Source organism: Ochotona curzoniae, unplaced genomic scaffold (genome assembly GCF_017591425.1).
Source record: "Ochotona curzoniae isolate NIBS_2020 unplaced genomic scaffold, NIBS_Ocur_1.0 scaffold_2453, whole genome shotgun sequence".
NCBI lineage: Eukaryota > Metazoa > Chordata > Mammalia > Lagomorpha > Ochotonidae > Ochotona > Ochotona curzoniae.
Genome location: NW_024467094.1, coordinates 9,376,946 through 9,399,366, shown reverse-complemented (window position 1 = coordinate 9,399,366; position 22,421 = coordinate 9,376,946). Strand labels below are relative to the sequence as shown.

General features: G+C 56.7%; 1 protein-coding gene across 2 annotated transcripts in view; it reads left to right on the top strand.

The window, feature by feature from the left end:
• The first annotated feature begins 8,054 nt into the window (after positions 1 to 8,054).
• The window catches only part of PITPNM3 (PITPNM family member 3), a 73,093-nt gene continuing 58,726 nt past the window's right edge, over positions 8,055 to 22,421 (top strand). The window contains exon 1 of one of the 2 annotated variants that reach the window (XM_041000573.1): positions 8,055 to 8,247. In XM_041000573.1, the coding sequence (XP_040856507.1) occupies positions 8,226 to 8,247 (22 nt within the window). In that variant the 5' untranslated portion in view covers positions 8,055 to 8,225. The remainder of the gene's footprint in view (positions 8,248 to 22,421) is intronic. The other variant, XM_041000574.1, reaches the window with a different exon arrangement.

Sequence of the window (22,421 nt, the reverse complement as noted above, 5' to 3'; positions counted from 1 at the left end):
CTGGTGGGAATCCGGGTTGACTCAGGCTCCCTCTACCTGCCCAGGCACCTGGAAAGGGCTGGGCTGGGCTGGGCTGGGCTGGGCTGGGCTGGGCTGGGCTTGCTGTGGAGACCAGGAGGTGGTGGTGGAGCCTCAGCCGGTTGGTTACCTGTGTTTTGTTTGTTTTTCTTGTCTGTGGCAGGAGAGTAGGTTTCAGGGGCTTGGCTTTGAATACCTGCTCCATCCCTTATTAGTTAAGGACCTAATGAATGATGGGTAGCCCAGGGGTGATGCAATAGCTCAAGTGGCTAATCTTCTACCTGCAAGCACCAGCATCCGATTAGGGCAACAGTTCCCATCCAGCTTCCTGCTTGTGGCCTAAGAAAGCAGCAGAAGATGGCCTTGGGCTCTACATCTGTCTGGGAGACATGGAGAAAACTCCTGGCTCCTGGCTTCAGATCATCAGCTTAGCTCTGGCCATTGTAGCCATTTGGGAAGTGAACCAGTAGATCCAAGAACTTTCTATCTCTCCTTCTCTCTTTAAACCTGCCTTTCCAATGAAAAAAAAAAAATCACACACATTTAAAAAGAAATAAAGAGGGCCCGGCATGGTAGCCTAGTGGCTAAAGTCCTCACCATGCATGTGCTGGATGGGCTCTGGGTCTCATCCCGGTGGCCACGCTTTCCATTCAGCTCCCTGCTTTTGGCCTGGGAAAACAGTCGAGGACGGCCCAAAGCCTTGGGACCCTGCACCTATGTGGGAAACCCAGAATAAGCTCTTGGTTCCTGACTTCAGATTAGCTCAGCTTTGGCCACTGCAGTCACTTGGGGAGTGAATCAGTGGATGGATCTTCCTCTTTGTCTCTCGTCTTCTTTGTATATCTGACTTTCCAATAATCAATCAATCAATCAATAGAAATTTTAAAAGAGAAGAAAGATAGGTGACTTTTGTAGGCCTTAGTCTGCTTATCTGTAAAACGGGAACAGTCATAGTCACAGCTCTCTCGTCATTGCTATAGGACTGGAAGGGGTAACCCATGAAAAGCGTATCAGGGGCTGGTCAAGCCACTGCCTATAATGCCAACATACCATCTCAGAGCGGAGTGCCGGCTCTCCCGCTTCCCACCCAGCTCCCTGCTAATGCATCAGGGAAGGCAGTGAGGATGGCCCAAATAGTTGGATCCATGCCACCTAGGTGGGGCACCCCGATGGAGGCTGGGCTCCCAGGCTCGACCTGGCCCAGCCCCAGCCATTGTAGACGTTAGGGGTCAGTGAGCTGGTGTGTGGAAGTGCAGCGAGACTCAGAGACCCCAAGACTGACTCCACCATACCGAACCCAGCACTACCATAAACCCCCTAGGTCTCGGTCCCCTTCAGACCCACTAGCCCTTTAGGTTTAAACTGCGCTCTCCAACAACCCGCGGTACTTCTTCTTTTTCTTCTTCTTCTTCTTTTTTTTTTTTTTTTAAGATTTATTTATTTTTACTGGCAAGTCAGATATACACAGAGAGAAGGAGAGACACAGAGGAAAATCTTCTGTCTGATGATTCACTCCCCAAGTGACCGCAACGGCCGGAGCTGAGCCAACCCAAAGCCAGAAGCCAGGAACGTCCTCCAGGTCTCCCACACGGGTGCAGGGTCCCAAGGCTTTGGGCCGTCCTCGACTGCTTTCCCAGGCCACAAGCAGGGAGCTGGATGGGAAGTGGGGCTGCCGGGATTAGAACCAACTCCCATATGGAAGGTAAGGACTTTAACTGCTTGGCCACCACACCAGGCCCTTGTCTGCTGTACTTCTTCCCTGACATTCCTGGTGTTCACTTACAGCCGCATCTGCCAATCCCTGACCTGTGCTTCCCATACCCACTTTGAGGCTATAAAGGTGTCTCATGCCTTTGTCCTCTGTCTCTATTTGCTTTGTCAGTCTCAGCTTTCTCTCTGCCCCATGGCTACTTCTCCCACTGAAATAAAGACCTCTTTGAGTGATTTATTGCATCTGGCTTTTGGGTTTGTGACAATAAAAGCTAACAGGAAGATTCTCTCTTTTTCTCCCCACCCACCTGTCTCTCTATCACTCTGCCTTTCAACTATATGACTACATGTTTGAGAGAGCTTTCCCCTGACACGTGTGTGCACCCCTTCTGTACATTCTCATATGTGTTCAGAACGTGGCGCGGTGGCACTGTCGTGCCCAGGCACTTTGGCCCGTTGCTTCTCTTCTTGGCTTTGTGAAAGATCTAACCGCACTGCTGCTTGGGGACTTGGCTTGCTCCCTGTCACACTGCCCACTGCTTTATCACATGACACGCTCCACTGTATTTTCCTAACCCTCTAAACAGCCAACGAGGGCTCACTGCTCTTCCATGACAGACGACACGGCAACAAGCCCTCCTGTGCCACAGAACAATTCATTGTCAGGTTGTTTCCTGAGCTGTTGTTCTACCAGTGCTCTCATTCAACAGATGGCAAGACTGAGGCTCAGGGACTAGCAAAGGGGTTCTGAGGTCTGGCCCAGGGCTGCACCTGCTCAGGGCGCTCCACCCAACCCCTGTAGCCAGAGGCCTTTGTCTTTGTCCACTCAGGTTTTCCATCTGCTAGTTCATTCCCCAAGTGGCTGCAATGGCAAGATTGAAGCTAAGTTGAAGCCTGAGCCATTCTGAAGCCAGGAGCTTCTTCTGGGTCTCCCATGTGGCTGCAGGATCCCAAGGACTTGGGCTGTCCTCCACTGCTTTCCCAGGCCCTTGCAGGGAGCTGGATGGGAGAGGAACAGCCAGGACACAAACCAGTGAGTGCTCTTGTGGGATGCTGCCATGGCAGGCTATGGCTTAACCTCGGTTAAGTCACCACATCTGCCCCATGTAGAAAGCTTTTGAAGGGATACTGAAAACCATGTGGATTCAGAGGAGTGGAATGGAATGGGGCTTGGGAACAAAGGAGTGGCTGGTGGGAGCTGTCTTCAGCTGAGGAGCTGCTTGGAAACGTCAGCCAAGGTGTCCTATCACAGCTCAGGACATAACAACGTCCCGGAAGATGGCCTTGGCTCACCTCAGCTCCCAGGCCTTACCCTTCTGTGCCCATGTCTCTCCTGACCAGCCTGGCCTGAGCTGGGACCCAGCCTGGGTTCCGGAGGAAGGACCCTGCATGAAGCAGAGCTGGAGGGAACCCGTGGCGAGCTGTGTGAGGGTCAGAGCAGGTGCAGATGCGTCACGGATGCAGCTGAAGGCCCTATGACATCATCCATGTACCTCATCGGACTGTGAGCTTCTGCCCTTGTCTGGAAGGGCCACACTGGCAATCAGGCAGTTCTTTCCCCGGTTGATCTATGGCTTCTTCGGCGCTTTATCCACAAGTGTGTTTGGTCATCAGGCTTCTGTAATCTCCCATAAATAAATAACGTGCATGCAGGTCAGGGTCGGGGAGGGACATGCTGAGGTCAGAGCGTCTGGATGAGCCTGCATGGGTAAGGAGGGTGCGGCTGGAACTGCCAGCGGGCCATCAGGGGAATTCAGCTTTCCCCAGGACCAACCTGTATTTAGTGTAAGTGCAGTGTGCAAAGACTGCTGGGCTCACAGGGGCGGGATGCCATGGCAGTGGGCATCCAGCAGAAAGCACAGACCCTGCTTGCAGAGACCATGCAGCTGCAGAGACTGCAGGAACCAGGACCCAGGATGAGGGGTCCACTGCCCTCTTAGACAGCAGGACCAAGTTTCTGCCCCTCAGCACTTCTCCTGGGAGCTGCTGCAAGCCCCCTTTACCACTAGCCCCCCGGCCCCCTGTCTTTCCTTGAACACTCGGCCTCTCAGGCGCGCTTTCTCTCATTCCTGATCCCATCTGCCAGCACAGCCCGCTCAGTTAGATAGCACCACATCAACCGTAATCGAGAAAAACGGAAACCCACACTTGAGCCTCCATTTAGGTCAGCATCCCAAGTGGGAAACCTAATGCAATGGGTTTAGCAGTTTGCAGACCACTTTTGCTTGGCACACACAGGCAGGCCATGTATGTGCATAGTTGTGGGTGCACAGCCCCTCTGTGGTCATGAAAGAAAATGCACTCTAATGGGAGGGCAGGGCTTTTGGCTTGGTTCCCACCCCAACCCCAACCTCCCTGGGAGAGGTTGTGTTTTGTTTTGCCTGCAGGGCCTGGAGCTCATGGAATCTTCCTGACTGCATAGCAGACTACAAGCATGAGCCCCTCCCCATATCCCCTTTATAAAGCATATTGCTTGAGGGAGGGAGGCTGGTGGGCAGGAGTCCACATGACCCCCGGAGGATGGGACCCCATCAGAGGGGATGGAGACTCCCAGGGTCCTAAAAGCACAGAGGAGGTGAGCCACAGTCACCAGAAAGGACCGGAGCAGGAGGAAGCACAGCATCCTGGGTGTAGACTGAGTCAAGAGCAACAAGCCAGAACAAACCAGAAACCAGCTACTCCCAGAGCTATTCTGAAAGGTTCCAGAGGAGAGTGGCTCTGCCTGGGGCTTGAGGGTGAGAACCAGAGTTGGAGGGTGCAAGGGAGGCAGTGAACCAGCCAGGCGACAGCTGACAGCAAGCTGGAGACAGACTTTCCGGAAAGGGCCCTGACGGATGCACATGCTAGTTTGTTCATGTTCATCTTGTCCTCCTGGCCCCAGGCCTGTGGTCCCTGCTTGTCTGGGCCATGGTGGAGTCTTGTCTAGTCTGCATGAGCTGTTGTGGTCCCCTCTGCTGAAACGCCTGACATGGCTGAGTCTTGCTGCGGGCACTCGCCGTCCCATTGGAGTCCCTCCTGGGGTAGACAGGGATGTGTCTCTATTTGGCAAGGCTGCCATCTTGCCCCTGTGTTTCTCTATTATTCACCAAGTTACTGTCAGAGAGCCGTGCGGCAGCTGGGCCCAAGCCCAGCCAGCAGGCATGGCAATGCCCAATTCTACCAGATGTTGTAACCGTATTAAAAGGAAATGAACGTAGCCTGGCATGGCTGGCTTCCCCGCCAGGGGCCATGTTGGCTCCTACAGATGATTGTTTACTTTTCCAAGTGCTTGGACACCACCTGCCCAGGACTAACATTCAGGCCCCCTTGGAGAAATCATCCCCTCCCCCCCCCCCCCCCCCCCCGGGTCCCACTCCCTCCTGCCTGTGTGTTCAAGGCCTTCTTGCGTTAATTAGCAGGGCTGGCCTCCCTTGGATTCCCCTCTCCTCTGTGTGAGGGTTTTCCTGAGCCTGGGAGCAGCTAGGCACCATAGGGGCAGAAGCAGAAGGAACTGTGGTCAGAGGAGAGGACGTGGATGCCCAGGTCTTAGAGAGGAAACCCAGCTTTGCCTCCCATTGCCAAGAACTGGGCAGCCAAAAAGACACAGTGGCTGGGCCGGGCCCTTGCCTCCCGCAGGCGGCTGCGGTCAGTGGTTCTAAATTGCTGGTTCTTACTTTCTTCAATTCAGGACAATTCTTGGGATGCAGGAAGTTAACTCCCACCAGTTAATCTAATGGCCTTGAGTCCCAGTGTGTTTGCTCTGTCTGAAGGCAGGGCCGGAACTCGCCCAGCAGCTGGTAACAGACAAAGCACACAGTAGTGGTGGAGACCAGCAGCAGCAACCCAGGGCTGGCCCCTCACTGATCCAGCCTGTGGGCAGGAGCTGGGCGCCTCGCGAAGGCTGACAAGAACAGGAGCCATGGGTGGATTTGGAAGTCCAAATCCATTGGTTTCTTTCGAGGCAAATGTGGCCGGTTGTCTTCCCCTTTGAGAAGAGGGGAGGGTGGTCAAAGGAGGCGATTTCTGAAACTCTCCGCCTGTCAACCATGCCCACCCTGTTCCCAGGAGCCGAGGGATGGCAGGGTCAATGTCCATCGAGGGAGCATGCTCTGTGAGCAGGTGTGTTAACCTGGGTCTGTGTGTGTGAGTGGACACACACATGCACACACACTGTCTATGCATGGGACTCAAACAGGCACGCACACACAGTGCTTGATGGTTACTGTTGCCACTGAGGACCAAGACCCAGGGGAGCTCAGGGACCGGGCGCTCTGCAGCAGGTTTCCTTCTTGTAAAATAAACATTTCTTTATTTGAGAGACAAAGAGAGAGAGCTTTGCTTCACTCCCCTAGATATCTGCAATGGTAGGTGCTGGCCGGCAGACAACTGAATCCAGGTCTCCTGTGTGTGTGTGTGTGTGTGTGTGTGTGTGTGTGTGTGTGTGTGGCAGGTACACACTTCCTTGAGCCCTCCCCTGCTGCATGAATTAGCGAAGCTGGACTTGGAGATGGAGCCAGGACTGGAAGCCAGGCATTCTCCTCCCGGACTCAAGGAGGCCCCAAGCAGCATCTTAACCCCTCCGTGTGGAAGGTCTATTGCATCTCCCGTGCTCACACACATGCCCACCGCAGGAGCCAGCAGGACCATCAGTCAACTGCTCAGTCAAGGACAGCCCTGGGCGGGGACTGCAAGGCATGGGACACACAGCCCAGCCCTGAGGTGGACTCCCACGCGTCCATGAGCACAAACTGTCTCAGCTCGTTTCTCTCAGTGAGAACTGGGGACAGCACAAAATACCTCAGAGAGCACAGGGTCTGTGTGAAGCCCTGAGCACACCCGCTGGCTCGTGCTGTTCCCATCCCCCACTCCTCACCCCAGGCCAGTGGAGGGGCTGCAGGTGACGGTGCAGGACTTGGGAGCACACAGCTTCCGAACCCCATCGGCTCTGTAGTGCCTGGGGCAGAGGGGGGCCCTTGCAAGATGCATGGGGTGGTCAGGACAGAGGGTTCTGGAAAGCCTCAGTTTTTGCAGGGGAGAGCAGGACTCCTAGGAGGGTCTTTGAGAATGCAGATTTCCTACCAGGAAGACTGCCCAGGATGGAAGAGCTCTCCTGGGAGGTGCTGAGCCCTCTGTGCTTGGACGCGATCAACAGGGAGCTGCCGGGTTCCTACTCAGCAGGCATGCTGTGAATGGAGTCAGAGCCCTCCAGGAAGTGCTGGGCTAAAAACCTCAGGGCAGCTCTTGCAGTCTGCATCAGCCCGGTTTCCAGAGGCGAGCAGCTTGGGGGGCTCCTGGAGTCAGGAATATGGCTGGCCTGAGATGAAATGATGGCATGGATTTCTCCTTGGCAGGTGGATGGGTTCCTTGGGGAGGGAGGCGGAGCTTCAGGGCAGGTTAGGAAGTCGTCCAAAAGAACTACTACTCCTACCCGCCCCCCAACTCCTAGGTGGTAGCAGGAAGCCAGGTAGCCGGCTTGGGTTGGGGAGATGATAGCAGGTGCCAAAAGCTGGTGGGACGTGGGTTGCCCCCTGAGCTGGAGAAATGCATGCCTGCTCTCTGGCCCCCACCTGGGACCCTTCCCTTGCAGGCACCACAGTCAATAACTGGCCAGCTTCTACCTCCTAGTGCAGCTGGACGCCGCAGCTTCCCAGCCACAGGAGGCCTGCTCATCAAGAATGTGTGTGTGAGTGTGTGTGTGTATCTGAGGCTTGGGCAGTGCAAAGGGGGTACAGCCTCCTGGCCCAGCCCAGAGCCCCTGCAGTTTACCTGCCCCCTGGCAGTTAAAGGCACAGAAGCCCATATGTCTTGAGACTAGGTCAGTCCCTGACTCAGGGATGGAAGCAGGCGGAGGGGTCGGATCCTGGAGTGACTTCCTTCTTGGTTTTGGGGCGGCCTCGCTGCTGTGTTCCTGTCTCCGTTCCTCGCGTGGTCACCGACCTCCCAGCTCAGGGCTGCTGGGTTCTCTGGTGTGCTTGCAACTGCTGTCTCGGCGCCCACCTCCGCAGCCTCGCGGAGTCTCCAGCGCCCAGGTGTCAGTGTCTCTGCGCCCGGGTCTACCGTCCCTGTGCCCCGCTCGGACCGCGCAGTGTCTTGCCCGGGCTCCGGGCGCGTCCGTGTCTCCCGCGCGGTCTCCGCTCTGCGTCCTGGTCCGGGTTAGCCGTGACCCCGCGGCTGTCGCCTTCTCGCGCGCCGCGGTGGCCGCGTCCCGGGGCTTGGGGTGCGGACCCGCGGGGGCGGCGTTGGGCGCCGGCCTCCGTCAGTCCCTCCCCGGCTGCGCGGGGTGGGAGGTGTGTGTGTTGGGGGGGAGGACCGGCGCGGCCGCCGCTCGCTCGGCGCCTTTAAGGGAGCGGCGAGGCGGCGGCGGCGGCTGCGGTGGCGGCAGCCGAGGCGAACGGGGCGGGGGCGCGGGGCGCGGCGCTCGGAGTCCGTTCGGGGCCGGAGGCGCCGCGGCGGCCGGGGCAGGGCCCGGGAGCTGCGAGGAGCACGGGCAGCGCAGCCCGGAGCCCGCCGCCCGGGACATGGCCAAGGCGGGCCGTGCAGGTGAGGGCAGGGCCGGTGGCCCGGGCTGGGGGAGTGGGAGGCGGGTTGGTGGCAACGGGGCCGGGGTGGGACTCGCGCCCCTCGCGCAGGTGGGCGGAGGTTCCGGGGTGGCCGGCGCGGGAGGTGGCGCGGCCGGACCCCCCGGAGCATGGAGAGGGCCAGGTCCTCGTCCTTCCTGCGCCCCCGGTCACCTCGTGGGACACCGCGTCCCCCTCGCTGTGGCCCCGCTGGAGAGGGCCAGGTCTGCGGCGCCCCTGTCGAGTCCCGCGGCCCTGGGTAGACCCAGGAGCGGGCACCAGAGCGGATGTCCCGCTGCCGCCGCTCCGTCCCACGCCCCTCAGCGCGAGCCAGGACGCGCCCCCTAGTCTTGCCTACCGTCTTTCCGGGGCGTCGTGATCCCCCCCCGCCCCGCCCCCAGCTCGGTCAGGAGACCCAGATTTTCTCCCCAGCAGGAGGGTGCTCAGCACCCTGCCGGCGGGGGGGAGCCGTCCCGCTCCCTCCCCCACCGACCCGGAGAGCGGCACTCAAGTGCCCCGAGGTTGGCAGGTGGGGCTACTGCTGGGGTCCCTTAGACTCTGCCCTCCGCGGGGCTCCGGCGGGCAGTGCGGTCCCCGGCTGCAGGCAGTGGGCGTTTATCATTCCTTCATTCATCCAACCGGGCGTTCATTCACTAGCGTCTGCCTGGCCAGGCCCGGTGCCGGGTGAGGGGATCCTGGGAGATCAGGTGGGGACTGGCCCCAGCTCCTGCTTGCACTCTGTCTGCTTGGGGGAACCAGGGTACCCTGGGGAACGGGGGTTGACGACAGCCTCTGCCCACAGGGCCGGCCATGCCGTAGGTGGCAGCAAGCTGGCCTCAGCGTTGCCGGCTTGGGAGGCCAACGTGAGAATCTACCAGGAGCTGGGGGACCTGTGACGTTCGCAGGTGCCAGGCGGTTCCCCAGGACCCCAGCTCCCCACCTGCAGGCAGTGAGAGTGATGGAATGAGTGTGAACTCACCCGTACACGCCCTGGGTGTGGATGATATTGCCGCGTGTGTAAATCCCCCTCCTCTCCCCCCCACCACTTTCTTCACCCTCAGAGCTGCCTGGGACCTCCCCCACCCAGCCCTGGGCCAGGTCCCCGGCTCCCTGGGCACGCACGAGGTGTGCAGTTTAGCTGCTGTCAGGGTGGGGCTGGATGTGTGAGACACAGTGAGTGCAGAGCACATTTGAATACCCCCTTTCTCACTTCCCTCCCTGGTCCCTCCTGGGGAGGCACTGTGAGATGACACCCAGCGGGCTGGAAAAGGCTTCTGAAAGCCTGCTACCTCTCTCCCTCACTCCTTTCCTTCCTCCCTCCGCAGGGCCTGGGGCCTTACTCCTGTTTCTTGCCAAGGGTGGGGCACGTGGTAGGGTATTTGACCCTGCCTGCTGCCCTACTGTGTGCATTGTCTGCACCTGTTTGCTGTGGGTCCAGGTCCCCCCCCCCCCCCCCCCCAGGGCGCTGTCCGCACAACGGCAGGTGACAACCGGGCTTGCACTGTGCGGGGGGGGGGGGGGGGGGGGATGTGCTCCTGGGAGGTAGCGAATGCTCTCACCACCACCGCACACTTCACCCAGCCCTGTCAAACATCTGGACACAGATCCTTCCAGTGGCCCAGAGAGGCTGAGCAGAGTCTGGGCTCAGCATCAAGCCTGTTGCATCTTAAAGGCTTCCTCCATCACTGTCCCCATGGCCATGTTCCCCTCTGCGTGGGGGCCCCCTTGGTCTCTGGTTGCTGGGGCTCCCTGTGATAGGTGAAGATGCTGTCCTGCTCTGAGCCCCATCCTTGTCCCCTGTCATGCTAACAGATGTTTTTTCTGCTACAATCCTCCAGGGCACCCCCTTCTCTCCTCCTCTGTGGACCACCCCAACCCCCGCCCCACCACTGGGGAGCCTTTTGGGGCTGCCCAGCAGGTGTGGGTCAGTCTTCACCATCCGCAGCCCTACTAGGCTGCTGTATTGTGACCATGTCCTTTCTCTGCTTGAGGTTCCTAAACCCACTGAATGAAAAACGATAAGCAGGAACGTGCCTGCAGGAATCTCTCTCTCCCACTATTGGAATCTGTGTGAGATAGACTGGGGTGGGGGTGCCTCTAGCCCAGAAAGACCTCTCTTGTTACTGTGCCCCAGGAGGAGAGATACACAGAGAGGATGGCAGGCACCATTAGGGAGGGAGCAGGCCAGGAGTCCAAGCTGGGGACCCAGCTTGGGAGGGAAGAGCCTCCTCCCTCCTCACCTGCCAAGGCTACCCCCTGCAGCCTGGCCACCTCCACAGAGGTGTGGACCTCAGGGGTGCCATGGTGCCTGACTCCAGGTCATCACAGGATGATCTAGTGAGTGGTGCCTTGAAAGTTGTGCAGTGCGTTGACTGAGCAGCCAGCCCTGGCTGTGCCAACTGTGTTCAAGAGGAGCAGAGAGGAGGCAGTAAAAGGACTTTTATGTCACAGGGAGAGGTGAGGTCCTAGGTCCTACCATAGCTCTGGGGGTGATGGGAGTGGGGGTGGGGGTGGATCCAGACAGATTACTGCAGTTCCAGATTTCCAGGGAAGACTTCAGCCACGCAGATGGAAGCCTTCCACAGTGTCGCCCAGTATAGGGTTGAGGGCAGGAGGGTCCTCAGTCTTGGGTGTGAAGTAAGTGATGGAGGGTGGGGAGGGCAGCAGGGCAGTGTCTGGGAAAGCAGAGAGTATTCCCAGCACAGAGCTGCCCTGGGGGTCGGGGTGGGGGCTTGGGGACCAGTGGCTTGGGAGAGCAAAGGCTGGGTTTCCTTAGGAGGTAGACCTTAGGGGCAGGCAGAATTGGGACAGCAAGGTGGCCAGGGTCAGGGTTGCAGGTCTCCGCTTGGAGGTGGGCAGGGCGAAAGTTTGTGCAGGTGTGTGTTGGGGAAGTCTGGCTGGCTGGAGTGCCCAGGGGTGGGAGGCTCCGGGTTGGACCTGGTGTGCTCCAGGCATTTCCAAAGATCCGGGGAGCTGGAGGGAGGCCCGCCTGGGCCGGGCTGCCTCTAGGGGGAAGGGCTTGTTCTGGCTTCCTGAGGCCCCTGCGTCTGCATCCCCAGCCTGCTGGCTTGCCAGGGACTCTCCCACCCTGGGTGGTACATATGAGAGGCCCCACCTCCTTCCACCTCCGCATTGTCATGCAGGGCAGGATCAGGGCACATGGCCGAGGGTCCTGGGGATCTTCCAGGCTGGGGCGGGAGTGCAGGCCTGAGGCTGGGCTTTCCTGGCTGGAGGAACCAGTTTCTGCTCCTCCCAGGCGTTGGCCTCTGCTTGCCTGGGGAGGAGCTGGCAGCCTTCACTGTGCATCCAACCTGGTAATTTGAGTCATATCCCCATCCTGCAGTGTCAGAGTGGGAGAGAGGCTTCTAGATGCTTGGTTCAAAGCCCTTGTTAACAAGGACAATGGGGTGGTGGTGGTGGGCAGTCTGCACTGTAGCATAGCATGTAAAGCCTCAGCCTGGGAGGCCAGCATTCCATACAGGCATCAGTTCCTATCCTGACTGCTCCAATTCCAATTCAGCTTTTGCTTTTGCCCTGGGAAAGTAGCAGAGGGTGGGCCATGTACCTGGACCTCTGCCACCCACTTGGGAGAACCCCAATGAAGCTCCAGGCTCCCGGCTTTGGCCTGGTCCAGCCCTGGTCGTTGTGGCCATTTGGAAGAGTGATCTAGTGAGTGGAAGACCGTTACCTTTCTCCCTCTGTAACTCTGACTTCCAAATAAACAGATCCTTAAAAATAAGGGAAATGAAGGCCCAGTGAAGGTATTTGCCCAAGGCCAAAGAGCTGAAGGCAGAGTTGGGGGTCAAAGCCAGGTTCCCAGAGTTGAGGTTTGGCCTTTGTTCTTCTGCCTGGCGGTGGGGCATGTGCCTTGCCACCCTATCCCTGGCTCTGCGCCCCACCCCGGGGCAGGGCCCAGGGAAGATTTCTCAGAGGAAGAAACACTTGGGAAGCTTAGGAACTTGTTAGTACTTCAAGCAGGTTCCAGAGAAATTGAGGCATGACTCCGAGAAACACCCAAGCCTAGGGTACCAAGATTGCTTTGCTGTGTATCTTAAGAATGGCATGATTTTGCACAAGCACATTGCCGAATCACCTGTCTGCTCAGGTCTCCAGCAGGGAGTCTAAGGTCAAATGAGTCCCCGTGTTCTAAGACCACCTCCAGGAAGCCTTCCTGGACTTCGCTGTAGTCAGAGGCGTGTTGGAGCTCAGAAAAGTCTCACGTCCTTGGCCGATATGCTAAGCTCTGCAATATCGGCTTTGCTGGCCATTGCCTGAGCCAAGTACGGCTCACTGGGAAGTCCCGCTTCAAGCATGTGACCTCAGGACGGGGACCCTCCCTGAAACCCCTCCTTAGAGGGCCCCCATGTTTGGGAGTTCAGCAAGGAGACCCAGAATGTGAGGACCCTGGTCCTGGCTTGGGGCTGTGTGTGAGTGAGGCCCGCTGGCCGGCAGCTGTGTGGTTGTCTTCAGCACATCCTAGGCTCTCGGCTGCAGGCCCCTGCCTGCTCTCACGCACACTGTAAGACCGAGAGCACGAGCACTGAGGGTCCTTCTCTGAAGGCTGACTCAGTTCTCTGCTGTGGACGGAGGGGGAGCCCGGAGAGAACAACAGGCTTTGGGGGCAGAGGACTTTGTGGTAGGACCAAGCTGCCTTCCAGGCTTGGGGGTGGAGGCAGTCTGGCTCCTTTCTTTTGCTTTTTAAAGATTTTTTAATTGATTTATTTGAAAGAAAGAGATACAGAGAGAGGAGGAAGAGAGAGAGAGAGGATCTTCCATCTGCTGATTTGCTCCCCAGATGTTTCAGGCTGAAGCCAGGAGAGGCAGAGCTGGGATCATGGCCAAGGTCTCTTCTCCACTGGGACTCAGTGTTCACAGGAGTTGAACCAGCCAGCCGAGCCCAGACCTGCACTGGCCCCAGCTGACCCTGATCGAGCACCTGCTCGGGCTGTTTCCTCGTCTGTGAAAGGGGACAGGACGAGCCTGAAGCTCTTTCCAGCCCTGGCCCTGCTCTGCTTTCTTCCTTAGCGTCATCACTGTCACAGCCTTTTCTTGGGCCACCACGGAGCCCCACCCCTCCCATCTCCCTCACATGCATCCTCCCAGATGAGTGGTTAGGGGAGGGGTTGATAAGAAGCTGAAAACTTGAAGGCTGAACTTGAACTTTGGGCCTCCTAGGGGTCGCACCTTCCAGCCCATTCCCCTATCTTTAGCCGGGAGCCAAGTTGTGGGGGTTGGTGACCAGGTGATGCGCCCTCCTCACTGTGCCACATTAGAGGAAGATTTAGGGGTGTAAAGGGGAAGGAGAGAATGCCTAAGAAATGAGTTTGAGAGTCAAATTGGAAGTGAGCTCTGAGCTCCCACCTCCTCCTGCTACTTGCCCTCCTATTTCTCCTTTAGAATTCTTGTTTTCCGAAGAGAAAGACAATGCTACTGTGTACCCCTTTTTCTGCAATGGCATGGGGGGTGCAATGAGTCACTCTGGAGGTAAATGTCACAGGGCGGGGGGAGTAGTTGGGGAGCAGGGAGACCTGTGAGGGGGTGCACAGCTGTGCCTCAGCTCTGTGACACCACGCCTACTTGGGTAGGGGAACAAGGGGGTGGGCACCTCCTGCTTGTCTGGGCCCCAGCAGGATGCCCCACCCAGCCCAGCTGCCTCCTCCAGGTTTGCCTAGGCTGCCTTTGTGACATTCACCCAGGGACTCTGCTGGGCTTTGTGGGGAGGCGGGCTCCGTGCGAAGCAGGGCGGGGCAGGGGTGGTGTGGGGAGGTGGCTGCGTGGAGTTGGCTACAATGTGGGTGCTGCAGGGCAGGAAGGCAGGGGCTGCTGCCTCTGCTGGTGACGTGGGGAGCTGGGAGGGGACAACCTTCAATGGGGCAGGTGCCCTGGGGCTGCTACACGCTCTGGTGGAAGGTCTGTCCTGTTTACAGGCAGACCTGAGACCAAGGGTGGCCAGCAAGGAGGCGCTCCTCTTCCCAGCTGACCGGCTCTTCTGGAGGAGGGGCAGTAGCCGTCTGTTAGCCGGGGAAGCCAAACAAGGGTTGGAAGCAAAAATAGAAACACATTGGGCTGTGTCGGGGAGGGGCCTGGAGTTCTGCTGGATGGCAGAGGCCTCTTCGGAGCCTCTGCTGCTGACGCCTGTTTGCTTGCTGCCTCTCGGTATTTGCAAGACGTCACGTCCTATGCCCGGCCCTCCTCAGGGAGAGAGACTTAGATGTGTGGGGGGACCAGGGACTGGGGAACACGCAGAGGCTGGCCATGGGCACACCCCCAGCCCCGGCCACTTCCAAGGCTGTCCCTCAGCTTCTGGGGGCCACTGCCCTACCACACATCCGCCTCTGACCTTTTCTGGATTGTTCTGGGTTGGTCCAGATCCCCACCCTCCCGGATGAGAACTTCCCTCATCCCCATGAGACTGGTCCCTGTTGATCAGCTCTGCAGTCATCTCATGTGGTAAAAGAGCTGTTTTCAGCCATTGTGTTACTGTCCAGTGTGTGTGTGTGATGGAGGGGTGGTTATCCCTTGCTGTTGTCTTGTTTGCATCTTGTGAGGCAGAATCTGGAGCCACCTCCAGCCCCATCTCTGGGGCCCAGGGTGCCATCCTTGACACTGTAACTGTGGAGTAAAGTGGAAGAGTCCAAAGGGCACAGGCAACCTCAAGCCTCTCCTTGTTCAGTGGCAGGTGGCAGAGTTCGTGGAGGGTGACACCAGGCCTTGCAGCTAGAGATGGGGAAGCTGCTCCCCTCCTGCTATTTGCTTCTGGTAGACAAGGAAGCCTTTGGTGCCCTTCTCGAAGGTGGTGTCCCTGCAAGAGCCTCCCACATCTTCCAGGGGTTCTTGAATTCTCATCTGGCCTCCCCATTCCCCCAGGCAGTGCCTGGACCTGGAGCTTCTCTTCTCAGCTCCTCACACTGGGGTCCTGGTATGATTACAAAGAGGACTTGTCCTTCGTCCTGTCTCTTGGCTGCACCCGTGTCCCCCAGTCCCTCGAGGAACTGATCGGGAGGCACTTGTTGGGGGGAGCACAGTGGCAGGTGTACTTCGGAGCTCCCTTGCAGGGGAGATGTGAGTTCCTCCTCCTGAAGGAGCAGAAGTCTGGCGGGACCCAACAGGGACATCTGGGCCTTGGGAGAATTGTTCCAAATAACTCAGAACTGTCGGGAGTCTAATTGTCAGGGCAGCTGTGAGTACAATAGATAGCCAAAGCTATTAATCACTAATGATCTCCTAAATAAGGTCATTAACGGGTATTTAAGTGGTATATTAAGGAGATACTAGCCAGCCTTCGAAAAGCGCATCTTTCCCAAAACAACTGGTCTGGTCAAGTGTGCCCTCTTGCAGACTGGGCTTCTAAACCTCCGAGCCCACAGGAAGAGGCAGGGCAGGGGAGGGGAGCTGGGAACGGGCGAGCCAGCTTCTTTCTCCAAGCTTCAGTTTTCTTATCAGCGCACCAAGCCTCCTGGGCTGCTCTGAGGGTGAAAAGAAGACTGGAAAATCTGGCGGTGGGATACAGTGCTGGACAGAATTCCATGTGAACTGTGAAAGCGCCCTTATAGCCACGGGCCACGGCACCTGGACTGTGCTGGGCACTCTGTGTGGCCAGGACTGGTGCTCACATGTGGCTGGCCTTGTGTCTGCTGCTGACTTGATGGCTGGGCCTGAGGCTGGGACAAGGTCGATTAGTTTGTAGCCATATCTGTGATCAGGTTCACGGACCTGGTTGGAGATTGGTACTGGGTTCTGATGCCTAGCTGGGGATCGTGGCATGTTCTGCTCACTTGGCCGAAGACGTAGACAGTGGTTGATGTCAAGATTGGAGACTGGCTTGTCCAGGGGCCTGAGCAGCTGCCGGGACACTTGTGCAACCTGAAGCCTCGGCCTCAGTCTTGTGCATTACTGTGGCTGGATGCACCTGCCTTGTCCTGGGGCCGGGGCGGGAGAGGGGAGGTGCTGGATGCCAGGCAGCTCAGCAGGTGGGCCTTTGCGGGACTGCTTGCTGGCGTGTGTCTCCCGAAACAGCCTGGCACCCAAGCTCACCAGTGGCACATCTAGCCATTTAGGAGATAGTTAGGACCTGTTTCCATAGCAACCAACCCCCAACCAACACCAGCTCCTTTCAGTAATGCCTTTTTCTGGAAGCAGCTTCTCCCGGTCTCTCGTCCCTCCCTGGGTGGTCCCACAGCCTTTTCCAGGCTGAGCAGGGCTGGCTTCCCAGGCTTACCTGCTTCAGAAGGGACATGTCCCCTAGAATATTTCCGCCAGCAGCGGCCTGCCTGTGTTTGGCCACTCTGAGCCCAGCAAAGACTTTCTCTGTGCCCAGCTCTGGGCTGGGAGATACTGGGGGCTCAGAGAGGACTCCTACCAGGTAGGCACAGGCACTGGGCATTGTGGGAACACGGAAGGAGCTTGTAGTCAATTCTTCAGGCATAGATGGAAATGGGGTTTAGGAGGAGGGATGGAGAGCATTCAGGCGAGGAAACCTGCAGAACTTAAAAGTCTGGGAGGAACAGGGAAAGCATGGAAGGGCCCTTGGTTAGACAGGGCTGGAGCCTGCCCTGCGGGAAGGGAAGAAGTGGAGGGAACAAAGAAGAGAGGACCTCGAGGGAGAGGAGAGGGGCAGAGGAGGTGAGGAGGCCTCCATGAGAGCCTCACTGCAAAGTTTCCACTCCCACGCCGCCTTTGGACTCCAGAGACCCCAGGAACCCCAGGCAGGACGGGAAGCAGTGAGGTGTGATTCTAAGTGGGCATGCACAGCTCTGTGGGCTCTTGCTACCTGCAGTGGTGGTAGTGTCGGAGGGGGGCAGGCCTCATTATCTCAGCTGTGCCTCCTGCCAGCCGCTAGACCCCTGTGCATGCGTGTGGACTTATCTCCTGGGGTGTGTGTGCCTGAGAGAGAGGACACAGGAGTCTGTGTTCCCAGGACTCTCCCCACTTCTGAGTGACAGATTGCTCGGGTCTGCTGGGCATCGCCAGGCCGTGGCTTCACATCATAGGTAGCTGTAGCTGGTGCTGGGCTCGGAGGCCATGCCACAGCCTCAGGGCCAGCAGGCCAACAGGTGCAGGTGCAGGGGTGGGCATGATGTGCACCCACCATGACCATTCCCATGCCTCCCTGGGGCACCTGGAATCGGAAGTGTTATTTGAACATCCCCCAGGTATGACTATTTCTATATTCTCCACTCCCCCACCCCACCCCCGCCAGGCCTGACAAGCCAGTTTTTTTATTCTGGAGAAGAAAGTTCTAGATCCAGCCTCCCCAGGTAATGATTCCATTGCTTTGGCCCATGTCTCTTCCTGCCTCCCATTGGGCGCCAAGTTTGCCAACCCTGCTCATCTTTTCTGTTAAGCTGGGGTCCTCTCTCCCCTGAGAAGGCCTCAGGGCCCCTGCAGGCTGCAAAGCTTCCACGGGTGGTCAGTACAGTTCACATCCATCGAGGCCTCTCCTGAACAGACGCAAAATGGGTGAGGCTGGTCTGCCGCTCCATCTCCTTGAGCACTGTGTGGGAGGCAGTGCCGGGATGTACTCCTAGGACTGGCACTCCCTAGGGCAGAGGCTGTTCCAGTTGGGCCCCATCCCGCACTCTCCCTTCCTGGGCACCATCTGGCCCGAGGTCTGGCCCGGGAGAGTCGGCCAATGCCCTTGCCCCCTGCTTGGCTGTGTGGGGCTTCCCCACTCCTGAGTATGGGGCAATGCCTCCTTGCCAGTGGGGATTGTGTTGTCAGACTGGAGAGGGGTCCCTGATAGGGCTCACATGGAAGGCTCTTGTGTGCCCACCCATCTCGCTGTCTCCGAGTCGCTGGGACCCAGGGCAAGCAGGTGGAGCAGAGGCTCCAAGGCAGGGTTACTACATGTGGCTGGACTGGATTGGATGTGTTATCTGGGGGGACTGTGCCATCCCGCAGTGGTGGGCTAGGAGAGAGAGGAGATGGCTCCCCATGGTCTCTCCTACAGCCCTGGTGGGGTAGAATGGGCTATTTGTTTCTCTTGGGCTACTGGAAGGCAGGGACAGTCCCCATTGTCTTTGATTCTGATTTTAAATTGATATGGCAAGTAGAGGCGGGGTCTTCAGGAGGAGGTAGGCTGAGCCTTGGGCAGCACCAACGGAGGTCTACAGCCCTGGCCAGGCCCTGGGTGCTCATCAGCAGGAAGCTGGAGTCAGGAGACAAACCCGGGCACTCCAGTGTGGGGCACAAGTATCTGCACGCATGTGTTTTAGGAACAGTCTCAGAAAAGGAGAATGGTGGGCTCGGGAGGTGCACACTCTCCAAGGATCAAGGGCATACACAGACAGACACATGGTCTTGTGCCCCACCCCCACCCCACGGGACACCTGCTTGTGCAGCACCAGACCCTTCTTCAGGTGAGTGTAACTATATTCTGATTTTCCCGCACATGGGGATACCCCCGGTATCAGTGTGTATAGGCCCAGTGGGTTCTAGAACCCAAACAGCTAAGCTCCCTTGTGGAGAGCCAGAGGTGAACCTCTGATCTTTGCCCAGTGCCCCAGCAGCACGAGGGAGGTGATGGTTTTAGTGGCTGAGAGAGGGAGATGGGGGTCCTTCTGAGCCAGTGCAGAGCAGCCCCGTGTGGTGTTGTGAGCACAGTCGGCTCTGGGTTCAAGTCCCAGTTCCCTCACATATGGGACTAAGACAACCCCTTCCCTTGTCTCAGTTTCCACCTCCTTGCCTGGAAGGCCCCCACCCCTGTCTCTTGGTTGAGCGTGTTCTGCTGGGCTGGTTTACGCTGAGTTGAGGTGCTCTCTGTTGGGCACACGGCATGCACACGGTAGATTATTTTTATTCTTTGGCTTCTTTGTCACTTCTTGGCCCTCTTCCACCTGGGACTCTGTACTTGGCCCAGAAAATGCAGAGATGTGCAAGGCGGGGACCTGCTTCCAGGGCCCTGGGCTGCTGTGCCTCTGTCTCTGCTGATCTGGGATCCCAGTGCCCACCTGCTCCGACCTTCCAGGCCGGGTGAGGCCTTTTGTACGTCTTACCCATGTCCACTCCACTTGTGGACTTTCTGACCTTCCTGAACACTTTTTAAGAGGGATTTATTTATCTTATTTGAAAGGCAGAGAAAAGGAGGAGAGTCGGGGATCTTTCGTCTGCTGATTCACTCCCCAAATGACTACAACAACTGTGGCTGGGCCAGGACAAAGCCGGGAGTCAGGAATTCCACCCAGGTCTCCCATGTGGGTGGGACCAAAGGACTTGAGGCATGCCTGCTGCCTCTCAGGGTGTGCATTGTCGGGAAGCTGGAGTTAGGAGCCCAGGCTGGGCATTGAGTTTGGGCATGCCGTGGTGGGATGTGGGCATCTCAAGAGTATCTGCATCACTGTGCCGCATGCCTGCCCCTGTGAAGGACGCCTAAGGAAGGAGGAGGTGCAGGAGGAGGAGCGGGGGAAGAGGCCTGGTGTTCTTCACTGAAGTGATAGCTTTGACCCCGTGAGCTCCCCGCCCCATCCCTTTAGAATGAGAACTTGATGAGACCCCATCCCTTGTGTTCAGCACCCCGTGTGTGAGGAATGGGATGCGCCGTATGACACCCACCTTGTTCTTCTGCTCATTTCTGGTGGGGGAGAACAGGCTCCCTAGCATGGGGCAGCTGTGCCTCCATAACCACGAAGTCCGCGGAGGCCAACCCATGCTAAACGCCATCCGCATCCCCTAGTAACTTAGGATGGTGGCAGCTGGCACGAAGCCACGGGGCTGGTGAGCTAAGGCCTAGTTCTCTAGCGCCCCTCTCCTGCTCCGATGTCAGCATACGCACTGTGAGATGTGTCTCTGATTACTGTCCCCCTTGCTGCCCGCTGCTGCAAGCTCAGGACAGCTCATGTGAGGGGAATGAGACTTTTCTAACCTTTCTGATCCTTGCTTCTTAGGAGCAGAATAGATTTGGGTCATAGGAATATTTGTATATTAATAATTAGCATAGCATGGTAATATAGCATTATTAATAATATGCATGAAAGTTTTTGTACCTTCAGTATCTGTTGGTTGAGAAATTATGTAAAGCTACTGTAAACTCAGGAAGAATTTTAAGTGGATTTCTTTTCATTTTTGCTTAAAAGGCAGAGAGACACACAGAGAGAGCGAGATCTTTTGTCTGTTGGCTCACTCCCCAAGTGCCTGTAGCAGCCAGGACTGGGTTAGGCTAAAGCCAGGAAGCAGGACTCCTCCCTGGGTCCCCGACTTGAGTGGGAGTCATCACTTGTCATCTCTCAGCATCTGCATCAGCAGGAAGCTGGGCTGGAAGCAGAGCTGGGCCATGACCCCAGGCGCCCCAGTGCAGGTCCCCACCCACCCCCGCCAGCTTTACGCAGCATCTTAACTGCTGTGCCGCAGTGATCACCCCTGTATTTCTTGAATCAAAGAAACACCCACATATCTTTGATGTATTTCCAAGTATCACTTTCGTGTTATTATATGTGCTGTTGTTTTTGTAATTTTCAAGTTTCCATTATTGTTGGAATATGGGAATGCAACTGGGTTGTGCACGTTCATTTTGTGGTCTTTGTTCTTGATACGCTTGGTTATTGGACCCAATGGGGCTTTTCTCTTGTTTTTTTTTTTTTTTTTGGTAGATTTTGTAGCTTTCTTTTGTTCTCCATGTAGACAATGATGTCACCTGATGATTGAGACAGCTTTATTTCCTCCCTCCTGGTCTGTATAAGATATAAGAATATCTTCTTTGTGTGTGTGTGTGTGTCTTATTACACAAGTTAGAACTTCCTCCGCCTGCATTTGGAAAGCAGTCCCATAATGACATTGGAGAAGCATGGTGAGGGTACATTAGGGCTGCAGTGTAAGTTGGCCTGTTGCACAGCCCACAGTACTAGGTCAGGGCTCAGAGCTCAGGGGAGCCAGGGAAGCCTGGGGTAGAACTCATGCTGTGACTAGTGGGGACTCCAAGGTTGCTGCTTAAGCTGGGTGTATTTGGGAATGTATGATAGATGGGGCAGAGTGACAGACAGGAGGGCCCTGTCCTGGGCCACCTGAGGTGTCCCTGGGAATGGTTTATGCTGTAGAGCTGAGCATAAGGGCATAAGGAGTGTCAGCACCCTGAAGGGCAGGGGTGAAGGGGAGCTGAGCCTGCAATGGGCTCTATCAGCTTACAGCGGAAGATGCTGCAAGAGCCGTGGCAAGGGACAATGCCTGCTTTCCATCTGTCCCCTGGCACCTGCTATGTCTCAGCTGGGTTCTGCAGATCTCAGAGCAGGCCAGTCTCTGCCAGGTCCCTTGTCATGTGGTTTGGTCACTCTGCTGCTGACACTAGAACCCAGGGCACTGGGTGGGATAAGAATAGGTGTGCCTGGGGCATTGGGGAAGGGAGGCCCTGTGTGCATGCCGGACGCAGGGGCCCAGGGAAGGGAGGCCCTTGTGCATGCCGGTTGGGCTGTTTCTCATGGAAGATGTAATCAGTTGTGAACTGCACATTAGGCTGCAGACCTCCTCTGGCCAAGAATAAATCATGCTAATGGAATCATGAGATGCCATCATTTAAGCCACAGCCCAATTTCAAAAATGTCAGTGGCAAAAAAAAAAAAGTGCATCTCAAACCATGAGCCAAATTAATACATTTGGTTTTAAGCTTTTAGATTTTATCATCATTTCTTTAATTGCCTAGGCGCCTAAACAGTTAAGTGTGTTCATGTACAAGAATTTCTGTTGCATCAACAGTTTGATCATTATGCTGTGACTCCCTTCTCCCTCCAATAATCCACTCTAACTAAAAACCTCTTTTATCTTGCATATTAACTTTTCATTAGAAAGCATTTTGTGTGCTTGTCCTAGAAAACAAGATTTGTCACAGGAAAAAAAAAAAGAGTTCTATAAAATTAGTAATCATCTAAAATGACACATGCAGTAAAAACCCGAGTTTTCTTCTGCTTCTCATCAAATCCACTCTGTGGAAACCAGGAGCCAGGAACTCCATTTGTGTCTCCAGCAGGGCTGTCAGGAGCCCAAGAACTTGGGCCAGCTCCTGCTGCCTTCTTGTGTCTGTTAGCATAGAGTCGGACCAGAAGTAGACCAGCTGGGGCTTGAACCAGCGCTCACAGATGGGGTGCCAGTGTCGCGAGCCGTGGCTCCACTTGACACGCTATCACACCAGCCCCAGAGCCCAGGTTCTTGACCATGTGGCACTTGTCTCAGGAT